Source organism: Myotis nattereri (genome assembly GCF_964212035.1).
Source record: "Myotis nattereri genome assembly, chromosome: 18".
Classification (NCBI taxonomy): domain Eukaryota; kingdom Metazoa; phylum Chordata; class Mammalia; order Chiroptera; family Vespertilionidae; genus Myotis; species Myotis nattereri.
Genome location: NC_138093.1, coordinates 24,908,137 through 24,925,016, shown reverse-complemented (window position 1 = coordinate 24,925,016; position 16,880 = coordinate 24,908,137). Strand labels below are relative to the sequence as shown.

At 41.4% G+C, this 16,880-nt stretch overlaps 1 protein-coding gene across 1 annotated transcript in view; it reads right to left on the bottom strand.

Moving 5' to 3' along the window:
* The window catches only part of RGL1 (ral guanine nucleotide dissociation stimulator like 1), a 215,119-nt gene that overhangs the window by 141,077 nt on the left and 57,162 nt on the right, over window positions 1-16,880 (bottom strand). Inside the window, exon 2 of the mRNA XM_081113217.1 lies at window positions 9,353-9,516. Within this exon, the coding sequence (XP_080969343.1) occupies window positions 9,353-9,484 (132 nt within the window). The 5' untranslated portion in view covers window positions 9,485-9,516. The remainder of the gene's footprint in view (window positions 1-9,352; window positions 9,517-16,880) is intronic.

The window sequence follows — 16,880 nt, the reverse complement described above, 5'->3', positions numbered from 1 at the left end:
CAAATATATAATCATGTTCACTTTACTGCCATTCTGGAACTAATAAATGTTAACAGATGTACATTGTGCATATTACTTGCAGTTTATTTAAGACTGTTTTCAAAGGGCCAAACTCAAATGGTTTTGTGATCGATCCTGAGTTAACTAGAGAGAGAAAAATGGAAACATTAATGAGCACTAGCTCTGTGCCAATCACTGTCCTAAATGGCTCATATACATCGCATATTGCCTTCAAGAGAATATTATTCTCCACATTTTATAGATGAAGAAACTGACATTTGGAAGATTAACTACCACCCAAGATAAAAATACATCCAGTAAATGTCACTAATATGCCTAAACCAAATTCTATTTAAATCCAAAAAACCCATGGGGCTTTCCCCTTTATTATCTAGATCCTCAAATCCTACTCGTGTCTGGAAGGAACTTGCACTTTTTGAACCATATATGTAATTCCTCCATTCATTTTATTTATTTATTTTTTTTAATCCTCACCTGAGGATATTTTTTCCATTGATTTTTAGAGAGAGGGAGGGAGAGAGAGAGAGAGAGAGAGAGAGAGGGAGAGAGAGAGAGACCGATGTGAGAGAGACACATCAGTTGGTTGCCTCCCACATGCCCCGATCAGAGCGGGGAGCCTGCAACCAAGGTACCTTGACCGGAATCGAACTCGGGACCCTTCAGTCTGCAGGCCGACACTCTATCCACTGAGCCAAACTGGCTGGAGCTCCTTCATTCATTTTAAAAATGTAACTAATGAGCCATGTGCTATCTCATGAATGCACAGAAAAATAAGGTAACCAGGGCCCTGCATTTACAAGCATTCTTGTTAATTTAGCTGGAGAGTAAGAACTAAAGTGGTTATGTAACGGACATTCTCCGCTGCAAAAGAAACATGCAACCACCAAGGCAATGAGAAAATAGCACCAATAGGCTGAATGGACCCACCACATACAAACTCTCTGTTCAAGGATGCCAAACGAGTTCATTCATACCAGATGGCCCCCAAAGTTCCTCCTGGTCCCACCATGACTAGAATCTTGTGGCTGTGGTGGGAAAAGCTTTTACAAGGTGACTAGATATTTAAGAGTCATAGTTAGAAACTGGCTGTCATTTATGATTTCTACAGGGCCGTATATTTTTGTTTTCACAATTTAAAAATAAAAAAAGAAACTTAGGGATGAATAGTTTGGCTCTTTTTTCTATGTATCTTCTTGGCTCTCAGTTCAAAATTTTATGGTGACTGCCTGGTTGGCACCTGTGTGGCTCTACAGTGCGAGTCTGGCACAGGTCGGCCTCTGCACCTCTTCCTGGTGGTCCCGGCCTCCCTTCAGAAGATGGATGACACCTTGGTCCCTGTCCAAAAGAGATGATGTGTCCTGTACGTGTACACTGTATGGAGGGCCTTGCTACATTTCTCTCGGTAAGTCCTGAATGTTTGGGAATCACTCACTTTCTTTGTGACAGTACTGTCAGCAGTTTGGGCTTCTCTTAGTAAATTATAATACTTCTAAACTCCCATTTGAAATCCTGGCTCGTTCTTGCTTCCCCAGATCTACCACCCTCAATTATCCTTACAAATAACTTCTCCTCCCACCCGGACATAGCATGATTCTTCCATCACAATGTGTCAAGTCTCTTTGCCATTTTCTCTTCCTTGATCTACATTTTTATTGTGGAAACAATTTATATTTGTCCTGGCATTGCAACCATCCTACTTAAAACGAGTGTTCTGAGGCAACAGTAAGTTAGTTTGACCCTGAGGGTAAACATGAGTGGATGGGTAGGTTATTGTTTACTGAGGACTCTTTTCATCAGGCTATTTGCTTTTATTGTCACTGTATTTTTACTGTACACATATGTTGTTGATTTCTCAGAAATCCAGTAAAATTGTAATGGTTCCTACTATTGGCAAGTACAATCCACAGAATAAAACATATGCCCTTTTATGATATCAGAGAAAACACCACTGAAGCCAGAAATTCTGTCACTTGGGTGTTCTTCTCAGGATAAGCACCAATATGTGCGATGTTCTTTATCTGTCCATTCCTTTGTTCGTTTGTTCATTCATGCATTCATTCATTCAACAAACATCTCAACAATGTAATTATGTAACTTTGTAGTGATGTAATTTTGAATAAGACAGCAAAGTTCCTTATGTAGAAGCTCACAGTATACTGGAAAAAAATATAAAATAACTTATTGCCAAATAACGTGATAAATATACATAAAGAAAACAAAGTTAAGAAAAAAATGACAGCCTTAGCTGGTTTGGCTCAGTGGATAGAGCGTTGGCCCACCGACTGAAGGGTCCCAGGTTCAATTCCAGTCAAAGGCACATACTTTGGTGGCAGGCTTGATCCCCAGTCCTGGTTGGGGCCTGAGTGGGAGGCAGTCAATCCATGTGTCTCTCTCACATCAATGTTTCTCTCTCTCTCTCTGTGTCTCTCCCCCTCCCTTCCACTCTCTCTAAAAATCAATGGAAAAATATCCTCAAGTGAGGATTAACAAAAAGAAAGAAAGAAAAATGACAAGGGCACAAATGGTCTGCGGAGATCGGATCGGGGGAAATTCCCAGCGTCTGAGGATGAGGAGGAGTTAGCTAGGAAAAGGGGAAGGAAGGCCATTCCAAACAGAGAGGAAAACGAAAGCACTGGGGCGACTGTTATCAAATGCAACTTTCTAAAGAATGCTAGTCTCTTCCTATCATGACACACCAAAACCTCGCCGTTCTAAAATTTTCTTCATCCATAAAATTTCCTGAGATTCCCAGACCAGGGTCACTCATCAAGTAAGCAGAAGCTGGGTCATGGGGGAAGAGTTTATAGTGAAGGTATTCGCCTATTTCCTCTTCCCAGCCCCTGAGAAAGGAGGTCCCACTGCCATGAGAGGAAGTGCAACCAACCTCTCCCAATACCCTACATTTGTAATCCAAGGAAAACGTTAAATAATGGCATCCCTTCCTTGTATTTGCCCTCAAAGGAGAGTTAAGTCCAAAGGACAGAAGACACTTCCCTTCCCTTTCCTTTCCTGGGAATGATTTGTTTGTAAGCTCTTCCCTCTCCAGCCCCTGCCTCTTCTGACTTGTCAAATTTGCCCTGACATGATAAAGTTTTCAAGGGAATAAAGATAGACCCTGAGCCCTAGCTGGTTTGGCTCAGTGGATAGAGCATCGACTGAAGGGTCCTGGGTTTGATTCCGGTCAAGAGCACATGCCCAGGTTGAGGGCTTGATCCTCAGTAGGGGGCGTGCAGGAGGTAGTTGATCAATGATTCTCTCTCATCATTGATGTTTCTATCTCTCTCTCCCTCTCCCTTCCTCTCTGAAATCAATTAAAAAATATATATAAAGAGACTCTGAGTTTATGGTGAACACATTTTGGAAAACACTGGGCTGAAAGAACTGCTTTTCGAAGTCTTTCTTAGAGACCTAAAACCCTGTGAATGCAATCTCCATAAAACTAATCTGTTTTTGTTCTTCCTTTCTTGCTTCCTTCCTTCCTTCTTCTAAATTTACCTGGAGTTTCCTTTACTCTCTGTACCAAAATGCAAAGTAAAGGCAGGGTTTGTTCTAGAACTCAAACAGCACAGCTAAATTGTTTGCAAAGTCTATGATTTTTTACAGGAGAAAACTCTTTACGTATCAATCCTGTCTTATTCCAATGGTCATCTGAGCCACCTAAATCAACAGCCAGGATAATGCAGTTTAGAACCCAGCCCATCCCTGTGGTCCATGAACACTGTCCCCTGAGGGACACGCTGCTGACTGAAGTGTCACCCCTCCGCACACACAGGAGGAAGGGAGTAAAGTTGAGTGATTCTAAACCACCTGCATCCTCCCCTACCCCCAAAAGTGCTTGCATATCTCAACATAGTCATGCTGTTTGATTGGGATTGACTGTCTTCTTCCCTGAAAGATCACCCTCAGGAACCATAGCAAGGGCAGTCTCCTTGGAGTTAGGCAGCCATGCCTACCAGTTCAAATTCTGTAGTCATTTTAAAAACAGAGAAAAGAGCCTACCTAGCGTGGCTCAGTGGTTGAGCATCGACCTATGAACCAGGAGGTCATGGTTTGATTCCCGGTCAGGGCACACGCCTGGGTTGCGGGCTCGATTTCCAGTGGGAGGCATGCAGGAAGCAGCCAATCAATGATTCTCATCATTGATATTTCTCTCTTTCTCTCTCTCTCTCTCTCTCTCTCTCTACCTCCCTGAAATCAATAAAAATATATTAAAAACAAAAACAAAAAACAGAGAAAAGATCTGGGAGTAAGGGGCCTTCCAGAATGTGGAGGAAATCTTGAATTCAGACAGCAGTGTTCAAAATCAACTACTATACAATTAGTAGGCCAATACTCTACCCAACTCACTGACTTAATAATAAAAGTCTACATCTATTGCTTATTATATCATAGGCACTGTTCTAAGTACTTTACATATTATAACTCAATTCTAAGAACAATCCTATTAATATGCCCTTTTTGTCGATGAGAAAACTGAAATACAGAAATATCAAGAAATGTAATGAGGTCACACAGCAAGTCTTGTTCTAGAGTTTGTATTCTAAGTCTCAGTACTCAATAAATATTGACTAAGGGCCTCTATGTGCCAAACACTGTAATTGTGGACATATACAGATAAATACGAAAAAGGCCCTCACTCAAGGAGCTTACATTCTAGTTGGAGAGATAGCAATATTTAGACATACAAGCATACAAGTACCGTTCCTATGATAAGTCTTATGAGCCAGATAAGCAGAAGTGTTATGGAACTACACTGTAGGGTCACAAACCCTGACCAGGGGCTCAAGAATATCTTCCTTAAAGAGGTCACATGCGAGCACCCTCTAACACCAACACTAAAATGCAACTATAATGAAAGGTTTGATAGCTAGAGTATTCCCCTTAGGTTTAGACTATGAAATGTAGTGAAAATGTCATGCCATAACTCAATGGTCTTACACTGGGCAACCTGGGACTCTGGCACCAAGAGTCAATGGGAAAAATAAGAAGTACAAAGTGGGTAAACTGGAGCTAGAGAGACTTGAGACTTCCCGGGGACGGGTGGGTGTCCCAAGGTGACAGCAGACTGTTCTGTGAGCAGTGTCTCAAGGACATAGGAATACCCTGATGTGATTCTGGCAGCCTTTAAGGTCCAAGGAAGCAACAGGAGTTCAGGGAACGGGTGAAAATATCCAGGTTCCAAACAGTCAGACTGTTCACAATTGAACCCCAATCAATAGCTTGGGGCACATGAAACTGAGCTCACTTATGCAGAAGAGGGCTGCAAAGAGCCTAGCAGAGTTTTAGACTCCCTTTAAATAGAACGGAGTTCAGGACAGAGTGAAGTCTCCATGAGATACTAGGATGCTATATGGGAGAATTGGGAAGGGGGCCAGTCACACGCACTGGGACAACACTGTGAGAAATGGAAGAAAGTTATGACTCAGCGGGCACGTTGGTCAGTGTGTTCGAACACAACAGACATTGCAGGGCCAAGCTCTGTGAAAGCGAGATTGGTACCATTTAATGAGCTGAGGATGCTGCCCTTACAGAATGAGCTAAAGCAGTGGTTCTCAACCTTCCTAATGCCGCAACCCTTTAATACAGTTCCTCATATTGTGGTGACCCCCAATTTTATTGTTGCAAATTGAACATACTTAAAGCATAGTGATTAATCACAAAAACAATATGTAATTATATATGTGTTTTCCGGTGATCTTAAGTGACCCCTGTGAAAGGGTTGTTCAACCCCCAAAGGGGTCGCGACCCACAGGCTGAGAACCGCTGAGCTAAAGTCTCAGTGGGAAAACCAAATTTAGAGTCAAATTGATGTAAACAATTTTGGTAATAGCTTAATCAGGAGATAAGAGTATAAAATGAAGACAGAAAAACTTGAATTTGAATCCTACTCTGCCACTTACTAGCTATGTATCTTTGAGCATGGGCCTTGACCTCTAATCTTCAAAATCTTTATGAAAAATGTACCTATGGCTGTGACAACTAAATATATTGATGAATGTGAAAGTGCCACATACAGTTCTTCACACAGAGTACGTGCTCAGTAGATGATAGTTTCCCTCCCTTACAGACCCCGACTGGATATTATTCAGTCTCAGTGTTCCATTTCTCACTGCTGATGATATGTCTACTTTCCTCACTCAGTAAAAATACTTCAAAGCGTTTTTATATGTAATAACTTCCTTGGCAGGACATTTTCATCCCTTTGCCTCATGTTAAAATGTGTGGCAGAGAGAAAAAGAAATTCATTCAGAATCACAAAGAAGAACCCTAGTGTCACCAAACCACAGCCTTTAAGTTCAGCAAAGAGCTGACTCTTCGAAGATTAATACAATACACTCCCACTGCTTGTCCCAACTGTCATCCAGTGTGTTTTTTTTAATTTGCTCTCTTCCTGTGCCTCAGATGAATATGATTTAATCTCCAAAGCATGCATGATGAACACATTACTATTTCCTCCTCCAAAAATGGGATGTTACAATGGGAGGCCCCATTCCTGAGCTGGATAGAGAGGAAGAGGTCATGTGTCCAGTCTCCATACAGGCATTCACTAGTTTCATTTCACACAGAGAACATCTCTGTTCCATGGCCACGGAGAACATTGCTTATCTTGGCAACCTTCTCACAAATGGAAAACACTGGACACAGATAAGTCCAGCACATTGTGGATGACTCAATGCAAATTCAGTCACCAATAGTCATCATCACTTAGTGCTATCCTCTAGTGAACCGAATGAATCACCTCTGTACCCAGAGATGGCAATATTTTGGTTGGTGTTATCATTTAGAGAAACAGCATATTACCATGAAATTATAATTATGTGATTACATAATTACTATGAAAATGATTCATCAATCAATCACCATGTATTTATTTCAACTTGTGTATAGTACTGTGTCCGTGCTTTAGGGTTTATAAGTGAAGTACAATTAAAACTAAGGGGCATGGTCCTGACTGGGTTGCTCAGTAGTCTGAGTCCCTGAATCACTATATGGAAAAAAGCTGCACTCTCACCTAAATTGGACTACTATGTGATTGAGAAATAAACATTTATTGTGTTAAGCACATACTTTTTTGTTGTGTTTGTTACAACATTAGTGCTACTCTAACTAATATAGGTTTTAGTACTTTAAAGGACACAGGGAACAATAGACAAAGTCCAGGATTGGCTCAATAGAGAGAATCTATAGGGAATACCCACTGCATAAAACTAGATCCCCAAAATGTTATTCCCTCAACATTAAAGTGAACTTGGAAGAAGGAAAGTAGCTTATCTAGAAATATGGTACTGAATAGCAACAGGGAAGGAAAGGGGGGAGTCATTTCCCCTTAGAATTCATTACAACATGCATACCCATCCATAGGTTTCCAGCCTATATTCACAGTGAGTGGTCTGAAAAACCTCAAGCTAAGAATGTACTTTAAAGTGAATTCCAGCTGGTAGTGCTCCCGGAAGTAATTGCAAATTCTCTCTGGAGAAAACTCCCTTCATTCCAAGAAAGGTGAACCCACAGTCAAAAATCATAAAACACACAAAGAAATAAAACACTATGTGCAAGAGCCAATACAAAGAACATATAGTAGAATAAGACTCATAGCTATTATAATTTCCAACGCAAATCAGAAAACCATTGTATCTAATATTGTTGAGAAATACTCCTCCATATGTCTCTCTTATTCTTGCATGTCTTGCTTTGTGTGCCAAAAAAATATCAAGGCCTGGCTGATCTTTACCGAGACCATTTTTCAGGCCTGTGTTGCAGCAGGTAACCTTAAAGGATAGGATAACGTCTCCCACTAGGAGAAAGTATAGCCTTGTTTACTGTCTACTATAAACTGTCAAGTTCCCCAAGATCAGTGATCCTCTCGTGTGCAGGTAGCTCTCTGGGTCACTCCTATAGGAATTAGGATATAGGGAACCAAAACAAACATGTTGGCACTGGCTACTGCTTCTTCAATGATTAATAAAGTTTTTTGCCTCTGATTCAAGAGTCTCGGGTCTTCTTTCAGTATATACACAACTGTGGCGATCTAACTTGTAACTATCAGAAAATCTCAGACCCTTCACAGTTCTTCACAGTTTTAAAAATTAAAAATATGAAGAGAAAGCAGGAGCAAAAAAAAAAAAAAACTAGTAGAAAATTTCGAAAGAAAACAGAACTTCTAGAAGTAAAAAATACGATTGAAATTTAGGACTCATTGGTTGAGTTAAAGGGCAGGTTAGATATAACTGAAGAGATAATTAGTGAATTGGAAGATGCATCTAAATTTAATCAAAATGCAACACAGAGAGGAAATAAAGTTAATAAATTTGAAAGAGAATTTAAGAAATATGGTCAGGCAATAGGCGCAGTGGGCCGGATGAGCGGAAGGGGCACAGTGCCCAGCCCAGGATGGGCTCCTCCCTGGCCCCCTGCCGCTTCACACACTACTTCGTGCTGGGCGGGATCCACAGCTGGCAGTAGCTCGAGGAGCTGGCAGGTAAGGCCGGGCTGCAGTGGCGCGGAGGCCCACTGATCCCTGCAGGCCAGGCCGAGGGACCCCACCGGTGCACGGGGCCTCTACTATTAATGTAGCTGAATCTTAAAAATCTTAGAAACATATTAAGTAAAAAAAAAGTGAGATTTGAACTCTAAACACAAGTGCTGTGAGGACCTGCTATAATGATTTCTCATGGCAGCATCTCTCTCTCTTTACAGAAGAGAAAAACATGTGACTAAGCTTGGCAGTAAGCCTCTCTCTCCCATGGCTTTGCATCTTGAGCAGAGAAATGTGAGAATGAGGAGAGGGTGGGAAGCCCTTTGGAATTTATACCAGCAGCAGTGCCCTGAGCAGTTCCTACTGATCTATTTCCAAGCCTAGTTTCCCAAACAACTCATCAATTCTGTGAGCCTCCCACCATCCTCCAATCATTTCCCATCTCCCGTAAATTAGTCAGAGTTCATGTCTGTTGCTTGCAATCAAAGATCCCTCACTGATCACGTAGCTGTCAAACAACAAATTTATATAATCCCACTTATTATGATTGATCCTTCGTTATCAACTTTCTCCCCATGATTTTATTTCCCAATTAGATTTGGTAGGATTGTACAAGAAGAATGTCTACTTACACACTGTAAGGCCTAAGTGCTATCTCTGTTGGCTGAATCCCTGTGAAGTCATTAATGTCCAAGGGACATAACCCTGACTTACTGTTCTCCAGTCATGAAGTGCCTGTGGCCTCAAATAATAATTTTCCCAGCTGGCCTGTGGTGCTGGCTACACTCAGCCTTACGGTCTCAAGGGTAAGAAAATCCATCCTTGCGCCAACCGTGTTATTTAGGGTTGTCTTACCTCCTCAGTCTTTAAAGCTTCCCATATCCGAGCATGATCTTCCTCCAGCCAGTGCCCCGTGCTCTCCGCCTTGGTGGGAAGTTTGGATTTAGACACCACTTGAGTAGGCTCTCCCACAGGTTTCCCCTCCATCTTGAAAGAGCCAGGCGGGAGGCATTACGGACCTGAGTGGAAGAATAAAGTACGATCTAGGTTAAAGCATGAAGCAACGTCAAAAGTACAGAGAAGCAAATTATCGTGCTTGATTTGTGACTAATGAGGCCGCTGACGCCAGTATCACAAAAGCACCAACTTTTACGGCCACTTTTTATATTTTAAATATTTGTTCTTGGCATTTTAACACAGGCTTCTGGAGGTAGAGGCACATCTTGATGATGAATGAAGTGATATAATGTTAAAGCGAAGTGAAGAGCACCCCCAGCTCGTCCCTCTGCTCTGGCCCCTCCGGAGGAGAGATGAAAACGGGTGGCTGTGAGATGAGCCTGAGTGATGCTCTCACACTGCACGCCATGCCGTGCATGTGCAAGCACTGGCTATGGCATCAAACAACAATTGCGCACTTGTTTATACAAGGCTCCACGCTGGGCATACACAAATAATTCAGTAGTTTGAATCTTAACCTTAAGAAGCTTCGTGTCTCTGGGCAGAAAGGGTTGTATACAAGTGATCGCTGTATAGAGTGTTACAGGCTAGTGTGACAACAACCGTATTTCCTAACGGCAGATGGAAGCACAGAGGAAGATTCTCTTCTGTGTTTATTGACTGTGTTACTTTCTTGAGCTCCAGTTTCATCAGCAGTTGCTATAAAAAAACATTTAAAATTGATAGCTATTCTATAAAGTCTACTCTTGGATATCTTTCTATCTGCCATTGGCTTATTCAGAATCACATCATGCCTGCTTAGCACCATACTGTCCAAAGGAATCTTCTGACCTCCATTCAAGTCCCCCTGAATCTGCCCTTCTCAGGGTAATTTTTCTAAAAGGAAAATCGAATGATGATGTTCCACCTACCCGAAACTTTTCCCAGAGAATAAAATCCAAACACCTTAATGTGACATCCAAAGCCCTTTATGGCTGCCTTCCTCCACCTGCCTCTCCCACCATGCCCTCCTGCCTTCTCAGCCGCTCTGTTTCAGACACTTGAAAGTACTTATGGACCTCAAATATATCCAGTACCTTTTGTCTTTGTTTGTGACGCTTTCTCTCCACCCACCCCAAGAGAATAAAGACTCCTCCTTTGTTAATTTTTATGTATACTCTGGACAGATTTCCGTCATGTTACCTACAAGACTTTATTATATTTATTTGCTTTCCATTCTATTTCCACCTTCTGGCCTTTTAAGCATCTTGACACTAGATATGGTGTCATATAACAGGGTAAGTACTAAATAAATGTTTAATGAATTGGTTAATTCAGTCAATCATGAGAATCCAGATCTAATATATTCAGGTAACCAATGGATAAGTCAAGTTACCTCTTTAACCCTGTTATTGGCTGTAAGTCCTTCATAAGAAAGGGCCAAGTCTAACATTCATCGTACACTCCCAAGCAGCTAGCACTGCGAGCTGCAATCGCTCATTAGTTAACAACAGACTAGGTTTCAGGGACCCATCCTCAAGGAATTGAGCGTGTCTGCAAAAAGCAGGTCCTCACAAAGCCGACTGCCTACATAAAAGCAAATGGAAATCAACACTGATAAGCGGGCAGGGTTGATAAGTCAGAGGATTTGAGAAAAGGGCCTTTGGCTGTGGAGTTACTTTGCTGCCTCCCATTTCATCTGTAAGCCATCTGCCTGCAGAAAGCAGTGATGAGGAAGCTGCTAACCCAAACCCAACTTACAGTCCTGAGCAGGCTGGAGCACTTCAGACACTCCCACTAGGAACCAGGAAACAGGACCTTTATAATTAATGAACAAAGTTGTTCTGAGTGGACATACTAATGAATGATGCTGACACATACATGCAAGGAAATAAACAAAGCAGAGTCATGCGGAGATTTCAGTCCAAAAAGGAAATTAAAATAAACAGGCAAGATGGAAACAGGCCAGATGAGTAAGTAGGGAAGGAAATTCCATTGTTGTTATTGGAGGCAACACCGTAAACAACAAATAATAAATCAAAACAAAGTGGGAAAACTACATGAAATGGTTTTGGCTGTGTCCTTTGTATATCATGGAAACGTAACAGGATAAAATACACAAACTACAAAACCTCAGGGTGAACAATGGGACATCTTTAAGCCTAATGTATCCCAGCGCCCCCACGCCCTCACTGGTGTCTGCCCACAGCTGCTGTGTCATCTCCGCAGCGTGGGTGAACGTTGGCAAATTTTCAGTGTTGGACTGAACTCCACTGTGTACTGACTCCCCCCACCCCACCCCGCCCACCGATCATTCCTCGCCCTCCTTGGGAAGAAGATGAAACTCTGAGTTTTAAACCATCCCAAAGCACCTGGGAACGAAGGATGGGTGCAGGGAGGCAGCCAGCTCTCATGAGGCTCTTCAGGCATGTTGATCCCCCACCCCATCTGAGACTTCAGGCCTCTTCACCCAGCCTCACTCAGTACATCTCTTCACTCACGCGTGCGGGCACGCACACACACACACAGAGACTATCCATGCAATATCTATTGGCTCCCGTTGCATACCAGCCACCAAGCTGGGTACCTTCTGCATTATCTCTAATCCCTACGATAACTCTGCAAGGTAGCTATCACCATTTTACAGCAATGAAAGGTTAGATTCCGAGAAGAGAAGTAGCTTTAATACATTGCCAGAAAGCTATAAGAGTTCCAAGATAATGCTCTCTGTCCTAGGTCAGTTCAGGAAACCGTCAATCCCCCCCCCCCACGCCCCCACCCCCATCCCCATCACGGTGTAATACAACCCCTCTCTCCTGCCCCTCCCCACGGACTAAAGTGTCAGTGTCTTAGCTAATGGTCCCCACAGTACCCCCTGCACAGATGGTCAATCTGATGAGCACACAGATAAGGGTGGGATAGAAAGAGGGAGGGGAACACAGGGAAACTAAATTACTCCTTTTTCTTTTTGTTCTCATCTCAACTTCTGGCCAGGGCAGGCTTGGTGAGTGCGCCCTGTGCACTCAGTCACACAGGCCTTGAGCTCAGAAGGGCCCCATACTTGGATGAATGATCTATTGTCACTGTTTTGAAATTTTTAATTTTCAAACGAATGGCCCTGCATTTTCAGTTTTCACTGGCCCCCACATATCATATAGCCCATCCTGCCACCTACCTACCTTTTCTCTCTTCAAATCGAAAGTTCCACTCCATACCTTCGTTAAACATGCATTATAGGTTTCCTATCTGTTTCCCCAGAAGTCTATACACTGGAGTCTATAAAGCAGGACGAATATGTAGACCTTCTCTACCTCTGACATGATGCACATCTTAGAGTTGACCTACTGCTTTTTTTCTTAAAACATACAGTCAAGGCTTACAGGCTAACTGCCATACAAACACCACTAATCCAAGCTCATTCAACAGGCAAGGTGAATGCACTGTAACACTAAAAGGCAGAATCTTCCATTCTATTCAATAATTTGTCTAAAAATGTCATAAGCCTTATGAGCTCTTCTGGAAATCTGTTTTGAAGACTGTCAATCGAAAACACCTGAAGCCCACAGCAGACCCTTTGTTTAAACTGCTGAATGGTGAGATCACCCTTCATTTGGAGGTGGAGTGGAGAAAAAAAGTTATATATATATATATATATATATGCACATATCTGATCAGATAACATAGAAGCAAAATTCTGTTCAAAAATGCAAAATACGCCGAAACCGGTTTGGCTCAGTGGATAGAGCGTCGGCCTGCGGACTGAAGGGTCCCAGGTTCGATTCCGGTCAAGGGCATGTACCTGGGTTGCGGGCATATCCCCAGTGGGAGATGTGCAGGAGGCAGCTGATCGATGTTTCTCTCTCATTGATGTTTCTAACTCTCTATCTCTCTCCCTTCCTCTCTGTAAAAAATCAATAAAATATATTTTTTTTAAAAATGCAAAATACAATTGCTAGAGAACTGTTTTTGTGCAAGTGTAAAAGGTTTGTGATTATCCACTGTTTCTGCTTCATGAGAAGTAACACAAGGACCAGGAAGGTGCTTGTGTGCGACACTGAGAAACACTCTGCAGATGAGAAAAGCCATGAAAGGGTTTGTGAGGCCACTGTGCCATCAAACCCCAGAGCCCTAACATGTCCACCAAAGCTGAAAGGGTGTTTATTAATATTTTTAAAGTTAGGTTAAATCCAAACACCATTCTAATCAATATTTATGAATCATAGCTATCTTACAGAAATTGATAACAGAAATTAGTAAAACTAATAATTTGATTATGATTATATAAATAAAGATATAAATAAGCAAAAATATAGTATTATCAATGAGAAAGTATTTCCTTAAATTTTTTTCTTTAAAATTTGTGCTTGTAAGGTCTGTATTTTTATTTTAAAATATTTACTACACTATGCTTATGATATAACATGTATAATAGCATTCCTCCCATTTCTTCGAAAATAATCATTGACTGATGGCCATCATATTTTCTATGGTCGTAACAGAGGGCTCATGACAGCTTCATATCCTAAATGATCAATAAGTATCAAAAGTAAATGAGCAGCTCCTAAGGGGCTAATCTTAAAATCATAAGTATTAAGTGACAAGCTAAGAGCACAAAATTTTAACATTACCAGTGTCTGTTCTTGCCATTTGATAAAAATTATCCATAACTCACATGAACATTTTTAAACCATAGCTTTAAATATAAGTGCTAGGGCCCTGGCTGGTGTGGCTCAGTTGAATGGAGCATTGTCCCATACACCAAATGATTGTGAGTTTGATTCCCAGTCAGAGCACATACCTAGGTTGTGGGTCCCATCCCTGGTTGGGGCACATAGGGAGGCAACCAATCAATGTTTCTCTCTCTCTCTCTCTCTCTCTCTCTCTCTCTCTCTCTCTCTCTCTCTTCCTTCCCCTCTTGCTAAAATTAATAAGCATGTCCTGGGGTGAGGATTTAAAATAATAAGTGTTAAGGCACAATTTCACTGAAATCTGTATTTATTGTATTAATCTCCATGCTGAATTTTGTTTGCTAAATCAACATGTACTTTATTGAATTTGACTTTCCTTCTGATGATAGTAAATAATGTATGAGACATCCCCCTAAATCATTATCTTTTCCTCCTCCCTCTCTTCTTTACATACTTTGGGGGGGGGGGAGTGTTAATACTCAGAACTTTGCTGAGTATTTGCATTATCTGTTAGAACCGTGCTTTTCTCCTTCCACCATGTGAATTAATAATACAGTATTTATGCTTTATTCCTTTTACATACACAAACTCTTGCTTCTGTCTGAATAATTTTATTTTTTATTTTTTAAATCAACTCAGATTTATCCTAATCTTACAAATGCCTGGCATTTGCCCTGTTCCAGTATCTTCCAGTGATTACCGGTATTTCTGTCCATTCTTTCCTTCTATCTTCTCTCATCCTCATTCTTCCTCCTAATGACCTGAGGTCCTGTCCAGATAAGACAGGTTTGTTTACACTTATCTCCTAATACCTACGACTCTTCCACCTACAAGTCTATCGACATAATATTATATGTCAACTGTAATTGAAAAATAAAAAACTGTCTTAAAAATAATAAATAAACAACAGTCTTTGCATTTACTCAGATTCAGAATAGCATAATACAAAAAGCACTGAAATTCCAGTCAGAAGACTGGGTTCAAATCAGGAGGCTACAGTAAATTCTCTATGTTACCCTTGGGCAAACCAGTTCACTTTTCTCAGCCTCACTTTCCTCATCTTCACTATGAACAGATAGATTGCAAGGCTGCTGAGATCCCTTACATTTATAAAGCATCCGCCTCCCTCCAAATGTAGAAAACAAAACTAATATGCATTGAATTATTTTTCCGGTCCAGCTGAGGGATTTACACTACTAAATGAGTCTGTGATTTATCTCATATTGTGTATTTATTCCTACACTATGCATTATTCAAGTCAGACAAACAATATGATAATATAATAGCCCCTTGGCATTCATGGATATATCATCTGAGTTTTGACTATTTGAGAACACCACAAAATTCTCTGACACCTTGTCAACTGTAGGTTTGCTAAGGCTTTGTAAAGCTGGTGTTTGGTGCACTTGCCAATCCTTAGCACCCAGGTCCTGGGTCAGTGGCTGACTTCTATAGTCATAATTGCCATTGTGGTGTTTACGAACTGGGGAATCCAAGAAGGTCTTAAGATACAGCCTTCCCAATTGTGGGGGTGCATCAGAGCGGCCTCCCCAGTCTCTTCCTCCTGAAAACAGGGCTAAAGCAGCTCTCTGGGATCCAGGGTTCCTGTGTGAAATAAAGACTGGGGCACAGACAGACGTCGGATGGGAAGGACTCCGGGAGGCTATGGCACAGAGAGATTCCCAGCGCTGGGCAGTGTTTGTCCAGGGAACGGAGGCATATCCAATCCTCTCACCACAATACATCCATATATTGTATTGTGTGTTCAGTGAGTTTAAAGTGACTGTATATGTCAGTCTTTTAGGAGGTAAACAGATCCTCGTTACTTCTTCCTCTTAGGACTCTCAGCAGCCTTCTAGTCTATTTGCTTTCCTCACCTTACTCTGGTCACCCCTGCTAGACTGCCAGCTTTTTGAGAGCAAAGCTAGACATAAATTTATTGCTTCAATTAAAAAAAAAAAACCTCAATCGCCTTTAAAAATTTTTTATTTTATTTTATTTCCATTAAAAAATAAAACCTTTACTTAAATAAAAGATTAAGCATTTGCCACTACGATGTATTTGGAACAAATGTCAACCATTGGGCAACCATTTTCAAAGGCGTTTTAGTTATGTACTGTCTCACTCAAGACTGAGCGAGGTTGCACAACAGTCTGCAGAGTCCGAAGTGACTTTCTCTGACTGCAACTGTCTCCTGTTAAATGTAGAAAATTAAAGAAATGTAAAACATTCCTGCTTCATGCAAGTTGATATTTTTTAAAGGCTGGTCCAACTGCACTTCAGACTTTGTGTACTTTTCCCCCCTCACTGATAGTATTTGGCAGAAGTTTTTAAAAATTATTTTTTTTAAGCCTTAAAAAAAAAAAAAAAAAACCAGACTGGGGTTTGTACTACCCTTGTGAACCTCCTTGGAGAAATGCTGCTCTTTTGCTCAGCAATTCCTGCTCTGCACAGAGAGCCAACACAAGGAAAACAGCTGTGCTTCTTTCCTGGTCTCCATTCAGCCCAGGCAGTCTGGAAACAAATTTGCAAAACAGACATGGGGGAGGGAGAGGATATCTAAACAGATCAGAAGCTGAGAACAGGAAGAATCCCTCAGCGAAAGGGAGAATTCTAAGGGACTCAATTTCCTATGGCCTGCATTTTTTTATTGGGGTGCCATCCTATCTAATAATAGACAAACATGGTAATTGACCGTACCTTCACTACACCTCCCATTGGCTAATCAGCACAATATGCAAATTAACCACCAACAAAGA